Source organism: Haemaphysalis longicornis, unplaced genomic scaffold (genome assembly GCF_048455015.1).
Source record: "Haemaphysalis longicornis isolate Haplotype H1 unplaced genomic scaffold, Haemaphysalis longicornis Haplotype H1 scaffold_12, whole genome shotgun sequence".
NCBI lineage: Eukaryota > Metazoa > Arthropoda > Arachnida > Ixodida > Ixodidae > Haemaphysalis > Haemaphysalis longicornis.
Genome location: NW_027526225.1, coordinates 92,719,296 through 92,734,841, shown reverse-complemented (window position 1 = coordinate 92,734,841; position 15,546 = coordinate 92,719,296). Strand labels below are relative to the sequence as shown.

The 15,546-nt window shown below is 44.9% G+C and overlaps 1 protein-coding gene across 1 annotated transcript; it reads right to left on the bottom strand.

The window, feature by feature from the left end:
* Nucleotides 1-632: 632 nt before the first annotated feature.
* On the bottom strand, nucleotides 633-12,863 carry LOC144163030 (toll-like receptor 2 type-2). The gene is made up of 2 exons (XM_077693813.1): nucleotides 12,751-12,863; nucleotides 633-5,962 (listed from the first exon to the last, which is right to left on the bottom strand). The coding sequence occupies exons 1-2, from the start codon at nucleotides 12,763-12,765 to the stop codon at nucleotides 3,656-3,658; spliced, it is 2,322 nt and encodes a 773-aa protein (XP_077549939.1). The 5' UTR covers nucleotides 12,766-12,863; the 3' UTR covers nucleotides 633-3,655.
* Between the last annotated feature and the right edge of the window lie 2,683 nt (nucleotides 12,864-15,546).

The window sequence follows — 15,546 nt, the reverse complement described above, 5'->3', positions numbered from 1 at the left end:
AGCATGCCGGACATTTCGCGACAGTGAATCTGGCCTTCGAGTAGCCGGTGCTTTTATCTTCTGCGCATGACATCTTCCTTCTCCTACAACCTTTGAGTGAAGCCTGGAGGCAAAGCCTGTACTGATGAGTGAACTCATGTGCATGTAAAACTTTTGTAACGTTCGTGGAATTGCCGTGTCTGTACAGTCATCCTCTACGTGGTTCTTTTGGGCGCTGCACCTCAGTGCTGGGCTTCTGCTGTCATGTGGAGAAGCAGTGCGTGCCGTTCGCGGTTTGAAACTGGTGTTCCCGTGAGTTCGGGTGGGCACGGCAGGATTGGGGACCCTCTCGTATTCTAGTGCATGCGTTAAGGTATTTTAGTACAGTGCACGTTCGCGTGCACGTTCGGTGCGCGTGTGGACGGGCAGGTGGGCGTGCGTGGCCGTGCGGGTACCAACTGGCCGAAAGTGAACCAATATGCTGGGTATATATTTGATCGCTCTAAAAATTGGCTTTTTAAGCAAAAAGTATGTTTGGCATATAACCACTGTTCATTTATTTTTTATTGGCTTCAAACCTTCCATAGCGTTGCTGGAGCGGGTGTTGCTCTCCAGGTTATTCTTTAATTTTTTGGTAGTTTAGAAGAAGAGGTTTATTGACTCTTGTAACAGAGGAAGGTTACATGTGAAGATGTATACAGACGAGGGTCCCATAGTGGATACTGCACAGGGACCTTCAATATATAGCTACATAGAAAAATACACTAAAAGCAGCTAAAGACAATTTAAATATTCACAAGTCTCAGAGTTACACATATAGAGATAAAGTAACAACAGAGCAATACAAACGAAGAACTGATGTCATAACAATACTAGGCAGACTACATTAAAAGAGGACAATGAGACAAAAAGAAAAGAAATAGAAAAAAGGGAAGCAATGAACAAGAATGAAAAAAGGAAAACTGGACACACTACACTCTATTGTCTTGGGTATGTCAAGTCACAATTTTAAGCAAAACAACAGTTTATAATGTGCAGGAAAAACAAATAGACGAAACAGCGCATTTAAGCCAAATGTCTCATCACTTTATGGCAAGAGAGGACAAAAACTAACGCAGTTCAACAGGCAAGTATTGAACACCTTAAAAAGCGAAACAAAAAACAAAAATAAGAGAAGTAAAGTGAATTGGAATGCAGGTGACGCTGAAAAAATTTTTCTTTGTATCCCACTAGCCGTACAGAACTACAAACACACAGGGAGGAACACGAAAAAGGAACTGGCGGCCACCTTGTAGTCTATGTTCATACACATCAGTTACTGCGGGGCGCTTTCAAATATCCAGAGTCGTTGTTAAGCTAGCATGCCAACCAGTGAGCCCAAGGTACATTAAAATAAGGAATACCCGCAATTAGGGAAGAGGCACATGTCTGAGAGAGTTGATCCCTAATGCGCACACCGAACAATCACGGTAAACGATAAAAGAGCGAGTATAGCGAAATCTGATATTTGGATGCAGTTTGTACCTCATTATTTTTCAATTGATATATGTTTTTTTAGTGAAAAAACATAGACTTAGTCCATTGGTAATCTCTAACAGAATAGCAAAGGCAATGCGGTGTTCGGGTTAACCCCATCAAGCACTGTAGTGATGATGCTGGTTGACAGAGTGTTTTGATGCCATTCGTCATTCGAAATGTCGATTTAACCGTCGCCATGTAAACATCAATATGCAATATAGGTATATAATTCAGGTTAGATAGGCTAGGAATCTTTTATTAGCCCGGCAGTCTTACAGCAGTATTATATTAGCGGAAGTAATTAATCGGGTGGGCAAGATGATGCGAGAGAACATGCCGTTTTGAACGCTCTTCCTCGTCAAAGTGCGCATAAATCGGCTGCGAAACATCCCGCAATCCAATATCTATGCACATTCCCTCACTGTTGTGCGGGCATTGTCGTCAACAAAGTCTTCCAAAAACTACGTTGTCAATCTGATAGTCAAGGGTATTTTGTCTGTGTATGTCCACAAATTTGAACAATTCCTTTGCTGGTCCCTGGACACTGTGGTACAGCCGAGAACGAAGCGGCGGATCGAATCGCTGTTGCTGCTACATTCTTGAATACAGTAGACATAACCACATTACCCTAAAATGACGTGAAGCCACACATGAGACAACAACTTCGCAAAACATTCCAAACATACTGGAGGGAACAAACAGACATGTACACTTAATATTACCACACTTAGCACCATGCGCCACCGACGCACGCAATAAATACACAGAAGTCGCCTTGCCTAGATTTCGGATTGGGCGAACACATGCAACGCACTCGCACCTTCTGCCTGGATCGCCAAGACCTCTGTGCACAAGAAGCGGAGAGGCCCTATCCGTGATCCACATCCTTATACAATTCAAGGCACTTGACACAACACCGCGCAAACACTTAATTCCCACAACAATACACACACGACATATTACACCACCCCCGTCATACTTCTTAGGAGACAAGCCCACGTTTTCAATCAAACGTGTTTTTGAGTTTTTTCCGGGCGTAAATTTTTTACATCTCGTTTCTTATGCATCTTGACAACCTGGGCCATTACACCAGTCATATTCATTACGTCGTGTTTTGCTCTGCATATGTTTACTGAAATTGTTCTACTTTTACTTTGATGTCACTCATGTAATCACTAATTGTTTGGCGCTCTTTGACGTTAGTTGGCCTTGTGCCAATAAAATCCAAACATCATCATTATCAAATCAGCAGCGAAAGCACAGAGCTTCGCCTTGCGGCGAATATCTTAATTTAGCGCTATATTTACTCAATATCTGCAAAACACGTTAGTGTTAAATCTAGTGTCATGCTACGACAATCGACTAACGATACATTGCTTTATTGTTTTTTCCTTTCCTCTACCACCCTCCCAACCAAAATACATGGCCCCGTCTGACAGCCTTACGTTCAATTTATCTTTCTTGCAGATGCACACGGTAAACTAGAAGACAAAATGGGACATTAACACAAATATCCTTCTGGTTCTTAGGAATTTAGCTTTGTCGGTCAACGAGATCAACAGAACAAAGGTTGGGGTACGAATAGGTTGCGAACTATACGAAACATACATGCACAAAACCGCTGTCCCTCAATGTGGTATTTTCAGTTATATATTCTGTAGAATTAAAATAAACTCAGTTGTAAAGACGTTACCAGCTTCAATTTCTACTGTAGTTACGTAGGGTATGCCCTTATTGTTACCAATGTACGCGAGCTTTGTAATTGAGCAAGGCTGATACAGCTTAACATACTGTGAAAACTTCCCTTGCTTAAATAAAACGAACTGTGTAAAAGGGGCTAATTTAGAAGAATTTTTTAGCGCGCTTTTTTGGTTGCGACAGAAAACCGGCAGAAGCTGACTTCGTGTTTCACGCGGCTCATATGATTCACAGCATTTTCTATTCTGCTGAACGTAAGAGGATTGCATAGTTGTTCTCATGTTTTGTATGCAAATGAACCAAACATATCAGTAAAATATGGGGGGGGTGAAACAAACAGAGCGCTAACGGGATAATGAGCACACACAAAACTATAGCGAAATTTTTAAGCACAAGAACGGAGACAAATTTGTATATCTGCCATCTATTTATTATTAAATCATAAGATCCTGGTAGAATTCTATCGCTGCAGAACCGCTTGGAGCTGCAACCAGAAAAAGTTATTCTGCCTCTCAGTTGCATTTGACGGGGGAACTTCTATGTACGTTCTCCATTTTGTGAGAAACAAGACCGTGTTGCTCATTTCAGATTCCCGCACTTGCTCTTTTTTAATAAAGATCAAAGCATCGCAACGTTCCCTGCCAGGCAACCCGTGTTGAGCGAGTCTCACTTCAAACATGCACCAGCGGCTGCGGCAGAATGCAGGGCTCAACACGAAGAGGCAGACGCGACTCTGCGTAATGGCTTTGCATATATTCTCGGTGATCGGCATGCCCGGAATGAAGTCCCTCTCGGCGACGCAAAGTCTGAACTTGAGGGGAGGCGATTCGAGTTTGGACAGTAGAACGTTGTGAACCCAATCCGAGTCAGAGGCGTGGTAGGATACGAAAGCGTCCCAAGCGTAGTTCTCCACGTTCACGCGCCTCCTGTAGTCTCTGATGCCAACTTTAAGGTACAAAGATACATATATGAAGCACCACCGGCATTTGTACGCGCCATAAACAAGCATGACGGCCGACATGATACCAAGTATCCCCGGAACAGCGTACACGTTATAATAGTCCACAGCTACGCACTCTTCCTCTCTCCATGGAACGCTCTGAACAGGGTATCCGTGTTGTTCGGCTGGAACCTTGCAGGCTACACACCCCGCGCACTGCACTTGGTGATTGTCAAGAAAGTTGTGGAGGTTGTTGAGGTAGCAACTGTGGCAATCCCAGGGATTGAAGTTGAGGCTCACGTTCTGTATGCCTTTCAGGTCGCCAAACATTTCGTTGTCGAGCGCCGCGATCTCATTATAGCCAACATCTAATATTTTTAGTTCAGTCATCAGAGAAAACGTTTTTGACGTCCACTTCTTTATTCTGTTGTGGTTGGCTAAAAGCACTTCGGGGGAACTGTTGAGAGGTTTGTCCACACGAATTTCTTGTATGCTGTTGAAAGATATGTCAAGCATTCGCAACGACACCAATGGAATGAGTATATTTGTGCCATGAAAGACCGTCAGGCGGTTGCGGGTCAGGTTCAACCGTAATAAGCCTGTAAGACCTTCCAGCGCCGTTTCATTGAGTTCTCGTATTTCGTTTGCCTGTAAAGAAAGAACGTGCAGTTTTTTCAGGCATATAAATGGGGAGCCTAGTAGAATCTTCAGGTGGCACCTGTCCATGTGCAGCTCATGCAAATTCGGGAAATTACATAGGTCGCGATCTCGTAACACTGTCACGTTGGTTCCACTTGTGATTAATTGCACAGCACTGCTCGTTGTATTAGGGCCCCGGAGCCCAAATTCAAACCCAAAGTTTGGAAACGCATACGTGTCAGCCATGTTAAGAGATTCGAGGGCTTTCAACGAAAATATTGCTTCTGGTATATTGTGGAGCTTCGTGCCTGTCAGAGAAATGTTCTTAACAGACGGAATGAGGTCAAAAGCTCCCGGACGAACGAACGTAATAGGAGTTTGTAAAAATTCAAGACGCTGAATACTCTTCATGCGAGGAATCTCGTTGAACGAGATTGTGCGGAAAAAACATCTGTGGAACACGACCTGCCTAATATGTGCCAACGCATCCTGCTCCAAGAATTTCGTGGGGAATTCTCCGAATACCTCCACAAGCGTAATAACCGCATTGGTGTAGGCGATGGAAATGTCCCAGGACCTGGTGGTATTTGCAAGAAAACTGACATTATCCGGGTACGGGAATGCGTACAAGAACAGGTCAGCAAAGCTGTAAACGCTGTAAATTCTCCTTGGGCTGACCCCCGTGCCGTCAGGAATGATGACAGCTACCGGCGGGGACTTCGCTAATGTCACGTCAAATGTCATCTCCCGAATATGCTCCGGAATCAGACTGAAATTGAAAGTACGCCGTCCTAAGTTTAGCCATTCCTCCAACCTGAAACTATGGTATGTAGCAGTGAAATTGGGAGATAGGTAGTCCCATTTTTTTATTCGCACACTTTGGATGGACAAACAGATTGGGGGAGAGCCCTGGGGAATGGTGCAAACGGTTTCTGAAACCAATACCAGCTCCATTGTTATTATCTTCTTCTCAGCAGGCGGAAAGTTGTTATTAGCAAATAACGTGAGAACGCTCTGACAACGAACGTCAAAATGGCCGTTTTCAAAGCGGACGTCGCACCCCTTCAATTCAGGGGGGAGTGTCCTCAGGTTCGTGGTTTGCTGGCAGTGCAGATAGGCCGAGGTTCCCACGGTTGACGATACCCAGGTCCACAGAAAGAACACATGTGCCTTCCAACGCATGGCAATCTGGAAGAGTTACGAATGTAAATATCAAATTACTAAGGTTTTCAACGTCAGCAGTACTCTATAAAATAAAAACAGGTGCGATTTCTTCCTCGTCAGATATCGAAGCACTGTTCTTTGAACCGCAAAATATAAAGTGGTGTTTTCGTTTTCCATGAAAGTGATTATCAATTTTACTACGTTTGACTGAGATTTTGCATAAAATTCGGTTCTTAAAAGCACAACCCTCTGTTTCTCTAAAGCTGCAATTTTCTTCAATATTTCAACCGTTAGCAAACACTATTGGGTACTCGCCGTGTAGAAACTTGCTGCTCTTTCCTTCTCAACAGATTGTACTTGCATGTTCCCTAAGATCCAACTCTTATATTAAACTTTAGTATTGTTAGAGTACCGTACCTGGCTGTGAAGTCCCACCCGATTTTAAGCAAGATCATTAGATCAGCAATCTCATGTAAGATTTTTAAGTCTCTAACAAAATTAAGGAGCCTTCATCTCGTTTTTAAACGAGTAATATTTCTGCCATACCTATAGTTCGAAGTGATTGGAATGACACCAACACTACAGTGTCTTTCAAGTCAACCCACTTTTAAACGTGTGAGGAATTCACGTAGCACCGTTCGAAACGAGAAGCTACCATACTTGACTCTGTGCATAAGAAACATTGTCTTTTGTTTAGAATGTATTATAGAATGAAACACTGCAACCGCAAAAAGTATAGTTAACACAGAGATATCACCGATTTTGCGAAAAGACCAGAGTTCAGAACCCGTCAAGCAGTCCCGTCGAACCTGAGGTGTTTATTTGACACATACCCAAAAGAAACGAAGACAAAGGTCGTGCTTGCGTTCAGACTAATTTGGTAGGAAACCTGTTGTCCAATCTCCACCTAGGTAAGTCCCCGATTTGAAGCTACCAACCAGACTACATTTTCTAACATCCTCCCGCCGGCGAAAAGAGGAGCATTAACTCTAAGCTTCCAGGCGCTACAGATGCTGCACTGCCGGTTTAATACAAAATCAGTCCGACTTCTTGAGAAGACAAAGGCGAACTCTGTTGTCAGAGCCCGGAAAACTATTTTCGATCACCGCCAGATCCCAAAGCGACCTTGGTGTTTTCTCGTTCAGAATGAGGACGACATCGCCAAACTTAGCGTCGTTTGATGATGCTTTATGTATAGTGTGGGCGGAAGGCAGCTGCAGTATGTACAGTCAAATCTCGATATAACGAACTTCAGGGGACCGTGGAAAATTGCTCGTTATTCTGAAAGGTCGTTATAGTGAAAATCGCAAAATTTAAGAAAACAAATAGTATTTCAATGCCCAAAACGACCTACGTGCACAGCAGTGCATCCTTGGAACCATTTTTCACAAAAAAATGCACTAGTGATCATGAAACAATGCACGTTTATTCAAAGTGGTTGGCGATTTTCATCTAGCGCGAGTAGCACAAGCTTCCTAGCACAATGGACTCAAACTCTTACACATTCCTGGGGAGTGAATCATTGGCCGTGCGGTTTTTCCCCGGGCATGTGCGGAGTTTTTTATGCTGCCCACCACATCCGCAGTCGTCGCGTGCTCGTCGTAGTCTTCGAGTGCTGCTGCGGCACCCTCAGAGGCATCGTTGTTCATGCCATCCTCGCTGCCATATTCACATCTTCATCCTGAACGCTCACGGTCTGGGCAATGTCCTCTGTTGTCAGCTCCGCTGATGTCCGTGAAGATCCAGCAAGCTGTTCAGCAGCGGCGGAACGTAAAAAAAGTTAGGGTGAGCGCAAATAGCGCGGCCGCGGCTTTCGGGACGGAGAAGGCTACCCATGCTACATTTTTTCTCTTCTTCTCACCGTTTTTCTCCGTCTTGCATAGGCTGCAGCATTCCGCGGAGCAAGTTACAAGACGTCCTCTTCTTCGCTGCGCTTTGCCGTGTCGTCTAGTAGCACACTGGCCCGGTTGCCCCGATTGTTTAACGGACTTCTAAGAATCTCCATCCTTGAAAATATGAGTTCGTAGTACTGAGGTGTTGTTAACATGGCACGGAACTAAGTAAAACGATCGTTAGTTTGAAACGTTCGCTATTCTGAAGTACGTTGTAGTGAAATAATTCTACATTAAAACTATAAGCAGTCGGCGTGGGATTTCTTAAACGCTCGTTAATCTGAAATGTTCGTTAATGTGGTGTTTGTTGTACCGAGGTTTGACTGTATTCTCTACGCTCCTACTCCAAAAGGCATCTAGTAACTCTTTCCGTCGTCGCCAGCGTCCCCGAAATACCTTTTCTGATGGCTTCATCAAGACCTCTTAGATGCCACCTTCCGGTACATAAAGCAGTCTTCTGCCGATCAAAAATGTGCGGGAGTTAAGGGTTCCTCCTCTAGGGATGCTCAAAGGATAGTCAGTGGCCGAGAGCTTATAATGGCTTCAACTTTATAAGTAAAGTGTACAGTACATCATAGCCAAAACAATTGGCTTTCAAAACTTTTCTCATTCATTTCTTATTGTTCTTATAAGTCTTTCCCAAAATCCGCCCCACCAAGCGGCTCGTTCGGCTATGAATTTCCAGTGGATTTCGTTTTCTCCAAAGTACTTTAATGTTTGCTCATCTCGTATCGTCCTCCAAATAGTTTTCAAATCTTTCGAAGCTCTTTTGAAAGTGAGGCTGTTGTCAGAATATACCGTCTTTCAAATTGCTCTCCTGGCTGTAAAGCGACGGAATGCATCTAAAAAGTCCTGCAGGTTGAGACTTCGCACAAGCTCGAGGTGTACTGCTCGCATGACTGCACAAGTAAACATGACAATGTAACATTTCTTGGCTCCGTATCCTTCTGGGTGGTCCAGTGGTCCAGTAAAGTCAACTCCAATGATACTGAACGGCTCGCACTTAATGACTCTATTCCTTGGGAGATGAGCGAATGGGTCGCTCATTGGCTTCGTTGATGTACTGCACGTACTGATCATTTTTTTAACCATTTGACGACCTTTGATGATTCAATATCGTTCACGTAACTGCACCAACGTATCTCGAACGCCGGCGTGGAAAAGCCGTCGGTGCTCGTTTTCAATTATTAATCTTGTAAATTCGTCGTCTGGAGGAAGTACGATTGGGTGTTGATCGCTGGTCGTGAAGTCAGAATTTTGTAGCCGCTCCCCCCCCCCCCCCACTCTATTCTAATGATCCTCATCATGGTAGGGCAAAAATTTGCTGATCACTTGATTGGTCAATTATTGAGGATGAAACGCACGTTCTTGAGATTTGTAAATCCAAAATTTCTTGGCGTTTTCAGTTTCGCAAGTGAGTAGGGGTCCAGTTATTTTGGCACGAGGGTTACGGGAATTGTGGAAAGCGCATTATCCAAGCCGTCAGGTTCAAGACCTTTGTCATGTTGTTGATACTTCCAAGGTCAAAAAGCTCAGAACACTGCCTTTCAGTTACGGGTAAAACGCCTGTCTTCTGTGGTTTCCGCAAACTGTTCGCCCCGAAATGGTCTGTTTGGCTATTTGTCGGTTCCTTTGAGCAGCCAGTCACGTCCTTCCCACCAAAGTTTGCTTTCTTGCAATTTCTTAGCCGATATTCCCCGCGTTAATAAATCTCCAGGGTTTTGATCTCTCGGGCAGTAACGCCACTGCTCAATATCAATTAGGGAATGAATCTCTCACTTTGTTTGCCATGAAGGTATTTCACTTGCCTGGGCTCGAGTTCAACCAGCCTAGAACCGCAGACGAGTCTGTCCAAACAAAACCTGGCAGCGGGTACCATACTCCTTCTGTTCACATTAGCCGAAATGCTGTTAGAGCCCCAAGTTCCAACCTTGGTAGGGTCTGTGTTTGTACGTGGGCGGCTCTTCTTTTGGCGATGAGCAGTCTAGTCATTATGACACTGGTTGTTTCGACTCGCCCGTAGACTGCAGATCCATAAGCTGAGGTGCTTGCATCAGAGAACACAAGGAAAGTTGTTTTGCTGGATTCATTTGACAGCACAAAGCGTGGTACCTGTATCACGTTAAGAAGACGAAGGTCTTCGCACCACTTGTCCCTTTCAGTTTTTAAGTCTTCCCGCAAATTTCCGTCCAAGTTCACCTTCCTTTTTCAAGCCCTCGTAAAGAGTACCTTGGCCTTCACTGTGTAGAAAGTAATAAGGCCGCATAGATCGTATATTTTGGCTGTGATTTCCAGCATATTCCTCTTCGTGCTCGGAATTGAGGCTACCAGTTGCATAATTTCAGACGTGTCGAGCCCGTAGGTACCCTCGTCCGGGAGCCATAACAAGCCTAGAACTTTATTCATATGAGGGATCATGAAATCAACATCAGAGTTAACAGTGTTGTCCGCTTCAGCAGCGGTCTTCAGCTGCGGTTCATTAGTCGTCCATTTTTTAAAGTGCATGCCTGCTTTGGTAATAAATTTGGCTGCATTGTCACATAACAATAAGGCATTCTTGGTAGATTCGGCGCCTGTAACAAAACCGTCAACGTAAAATTGATCTTTCATGGCCTTTGTAAGTTCATAATGCGGACCTGTCGAAGTTTCAAAATGGTAGTGTAGCGTGGCGCTCAGTAGAAAGTACAGCCCGTCGCTGCAATGCCGCGGGTGAATCAAGGTATGTAGCACCAAAGGGAACACGGTTCATTCTCCAGACAAGTTGCATCGGCAAGGTCTGCCCAGAAGTCGGCGGGTGTTTATACCGAAAGTACCGAAGTGCGTCATGCTCGTTCTCCGACAACAAAATTTGCAAGAATGCTTTTTCTATGTCGGCTGTTACGGCGACTCTGTACATCCTGAACTTCAAAAGCAGGGAAAGTACCGATGGATTCAGGTTCGGACTAGAGTGTAGCACGCCATTCAGTGACAGTTTTCTTGTGAACTAGATGACACATAAAGACAATTCGAGTCTTGGTTGTTTGTCTGTCGCTGCGGATGACTGCTCGGTGCGGCAGGTAGTAGACTGGACCGGATGCTTCTTGTGTCGTTGCGGGTTCGGCGAAATTGTTCTCAACATATTCGCGTATCGTCGCATCGTACCGACTGAGAAGCTCTTCGTTTTTCTGAAGACGTCGCGTGAGCTTGGCGAGCCGATCTTTCGCTTCCTTTAGATTGCAATCAAGCTCCGGAGCGTTATTCTACCAGGGAAGACAAACTTCACACTTATCATCTTTTCTCCTTATTTTTCTTTGGAATTCTGTGAGAACTAGATTCTCGACAGATTCTTCATCCTTGTGGTTAAGGATATCCATGTGCGCAACGTCTCAAAAGGCTTGAAGCTGTTCAGACAGCTTTCCGTTGTCACTGAAATTCTAGGTCAATACCTTCATGACGCCAGTGGAAAATGTGCCTCGGATATTCTCCGAGCTTTTTACCGGGCCCTGTAGCGTCCACCCGAAATACGTCTCAACGGCAGTTAAGACGTTTGTTAGCCGCCGAATGTTTCCAGTTGTGACTGTCCAGTAATAGTCGAATCCTATAAGTACCTCAATAGTGTCATCTAGTGAAGCATCATCATCGGCGAGGCGAAGATCCCGAATGCCCTCTCCCACACAAGAAGTAGGAACTGTGAACAGAGTTCCACTGCATATTGTTCGTACCTCGAGGGATTCGATCAGGATGGCCTCGGTGTGTGCCGGCGTTGTTCTCGACAGTTCCGCGCATCGTACAGTTTTTTTAGATGGACCCATTCCTCCGAACGTTTGCACATTCAGAGTCTCCCTTCCGACTTCCTTGCAGCTGAGGTTCTTGGCTGTGTCTTCCGTGACGAACGTTCGTTGACTACCACCATCCAGAAGGCAACGGACAAGTCGCGGCTGAGTGGAGCCACTTGCCCCAACTTTAGCTGTTTGTAGAGGAATGGTATCTTGGGCCTGAATCAGAGCACTGGTCACTTGGATTTCTTGGATTTCTTCGATTCTTCGGGAGAGCTTGGATTTTGCCACACATATCGAAACGCAATACCCTTCCGCAGTTTCCTACTTTTGTTGTAAATTCTGCTCATCAACAGTGTCTTCAATTTGTTTGTCTATGTCTCGAAGTCCTGATTCCTTCATCACGAGAACATTCAAAAGGTCCTGCAGCTCACCGATAGACGCAGACTTGGAGTCCAACAAAGCGTTGCTCTCACTAATGGTCTTTGTCACGCCAGCTCGAAGGGTGGCCCGCTTGCGCTTGTGTCGATCCATTGTGTGGAGGGCTTTGGCGTGGAATCGACTCCGCGTAGCCAGGAACGGCGTAGCATACCACTGCGTTAAGGCGGAGGCGGCGTAAGGCTTGAGGGCAGCTAGAAGCGTCGGGTCGGGACTCAACACATTCTAGAAGCGCCGTTTGTTGCTTCAGTCGGGCATGCTGCTTCTTCAGTGGTATTCAGGGGAGGTTTCGTCGAGACTTCAGGGCCCTTTCGGCACCTAACTTTTGCGAAAAGACCAGAGTCCAGAGCCCATCGAACAGTGCTGTTGAACATAAGGTGTTTACTTATACCCAAAGATACATACCCAAAAGAAAAGAAGAAGAAGATCGTGCTTACGTTCAGACTAATTTGGTAGGAAACCTGTTGTCCAATCTCCGCGTAGGAATGTGCCTGATTGGAAGCTACCAAACAGACTGAATTTTCTACAACCGATGTGGTTACGTAGCTGATATGTTCGGAATCCGTAAGAATAAAGTCATACTATATGCGCCCCGTAAACGCCCTAAAGATATGGCTTTCGCAATATTTACACGGAAGATTTTCACTACGGCTGGGAAGACTTTTGCTTAAACGACTACATATATCAGGTGACGTAACAAGAAGATTGAGAAGTGCAATTTACTTACACCGTTGTACTGCATGACGTTCGGCGACGACGTATCCTTCGCAACACCACACTGAGTTTGCGCCCGCTATAAAGGCAAAAGTTGGCCCCATAGCTTCTATTTTATCGCGCAATGAGCTCGGAGAGGAAAAGGAAATAAAAGAGGAAGTGACGAAATGTCGCCTGCTTGCCTGGCGGATGATATGAGTGCTTTCTTCCGGGAAGATGGATTGATGGCGGGACTCAAAAAAAGCAATGTCACGAAAAAGCAGTGAAAAATATTTTATTACCGCTTTCGCCAAATAACACGAAGCGGAGATTTGGTGTCAGATATGCCTTTTGTAGGCGCTTGTGCTGAAGTGCTTAGTCGTTTGCAAATAATCAGAATGACATTACTCGGCTTCACATACGCTTTTATCGGCACAGTCTTTGTGCTGCTCAAATTTTGTCCCCTTCTTTCAACTGTTTTTATTCCTTGGCACCCCGAATACCCTAGGAGATCTTTCGCACCTGCAATTGCAAGCGGGGAATCCCGTACACATTGTTGTTAGGCGAGTGACCGAAAGTTTGGACGAAAACTGCAAACAATGACATAAGTGTTGGACAATGCGAAAAGCCGTGCGCCGAGACAAAACGGTTCTCGTCGCAAGATGATGAATATCCGAGACATATCGGCATAGTGTACGGTTGACGATGACCATGATCTCACTACTTAACTTGATTGTTTGTGGGGTTTTAACGCGCCGACGCAACGCAGACGATGAGGCGCGCCGTAGTGGAGGGCTCCGGATTAATTTTGACCACCTGGGGATCTTTAACGTGCGCCGAAATCTCGAACACACGAGCGTTTTTGCTTTTCGCCTCCATCAGAAAAGCGGCCGCCGCGGCCGGGAATCGAACCCGCGACCTCGTGCTCAGCAGCGCATAGTGTATGGCTGCTGATGACCATGATATGACTACTTAACTACGAGAGCGGTAGGGCATAGAAACATTATAAGAAAACAGCGTTGGTTTGGCGAAAGACTTTCATTAGTCGTGACTCAAAGAATTCCTCATTGTTGACAATCACGTGAGACTGTCACCAAAATGCCACGAAGAGGGAGGCCCGCGGAGAGAACACGGGAAGGCCCCGTGAGAAAAGCAAGCAACGTAACTTCAGGACACAACGTAATCTTAGGGATAGATAAAGGTAATTCTTGGAAGTAGAGGCAAGCAGGGGGTTTTCTTCTTCCACAACAGGAAAACATTAATAATACGCTGTATTCATTCCGTCTAACGACGGATTGCTAGGAGAACATACATTGCCGATAAAAATGCCTGGCAGACTTCCGGGCTGCATCCTATATTCTTTCAACGCGGAATGCCCTCATTGTATATATCTGGCTGGCACGGAGGCCGTTGCAAATTGAGGACTATTTCCTAAGGAGGATGGCACGAAGGTAGTAGGAGTCTATCAGGTTCGTTTCGGGTGCTATCAGAATTATGGGCTTGCTTAGCATTGTATGTGTTCGTGGTTGAATACAGTGGACTTTGATATTTAAGCCCCTTTCCTCTTTTCAGCACCAAAAGAAGGATGATGAAGTGAGGGAGAGAGTGAGAAAGGCAAGCTGACAGAGAAAATGCGAAAGAAAAAACAAGAGGGCAATGCGAGGAATGGAAGGAACAGTGGAGCTGCAGAAGGAGAGAATGGTCGAAAAGAAAAGATGCAATAGAAAATTGAGGAGCGGATCGGAAGTGGGAAGTATGAGAAAACTTCGAGCATCTCCACGAGACGAGTGGGCGAAGCACTGGCGATCATACCTTAAATCACACGCGGCATTGCCCTCTCACGCATGTAAATGAGTGACAACGCGTGTGTACAGTAAACACAATTTCGATTCAATCCAATCCAATCCGAGACAATTCAATTTATTCCAATTCAATCCAATCCAAATTCATGTCATTCGAATCCAATCTAATCCAAATCCAATCCAATTCAATTCATATCCAATCTAATGCTCCTGACGCATGCGCGACACGGATTTCCATGAGCCACGCGAAACTGCTCAACTTCTCTCTTTCTCTAACCTTTTGTGAACATGTTACTTTGTTCTTGTTAACCTTTTGTGAAGCTTTTGTTCACAGATGTTTTGATTTACACGGTGCTGCGCATCTCTCTCTCTCTCTCTCTAACCTTTTTTTTTCATGAATTAGCCTAGATACTTAAGGTTTTTTTGCTTTTTGGCACGTTTTGCAACCTTTTAGGCGGTGTGACGTACACATATTCGGTTTATACTGATGTGAGCGCGGGCGCCAACGGACAGACATTGAGAGGTCATAAAGTGCTTCGCACCCATAACGATAGGGAACCTTCATATAAAGATATGATGGGAAAGAGAAAAGAGGACAGACGTTACCGGCCCCGGCAGCACGGTCGTATATCGATGTCACTTTCAGAGATTAACGTAGATACGGCGACCTTTTTACGACTGAGAAAGCAGGAACATTGCTCAAGGAGATAAACATTAATTTTTTAACTGGTGGTTGTGTTATTTCAGTCCATTCTTTCTGTTATTTTTTGCCTTATTTCTCAAAAGCAAGGATATTACAATTTATTCAAAAAACCACACACACCGGGAAACCTTTTCTGCATAACTACAGGAAGAGGATTCAAGACGAGGACGGGTCACGAAGCTCTACCTTTCATGGTAAGACACTCAGGTTCTGCGAACAAAATAGATAATCTAAGCAATTAGTACCACTACCACGTTGGGGTTGACAACAATTCTGTGTTAGAATTTTTAAATGATAGTGTCGTGAGCGATAGTGTCCTGAAAGG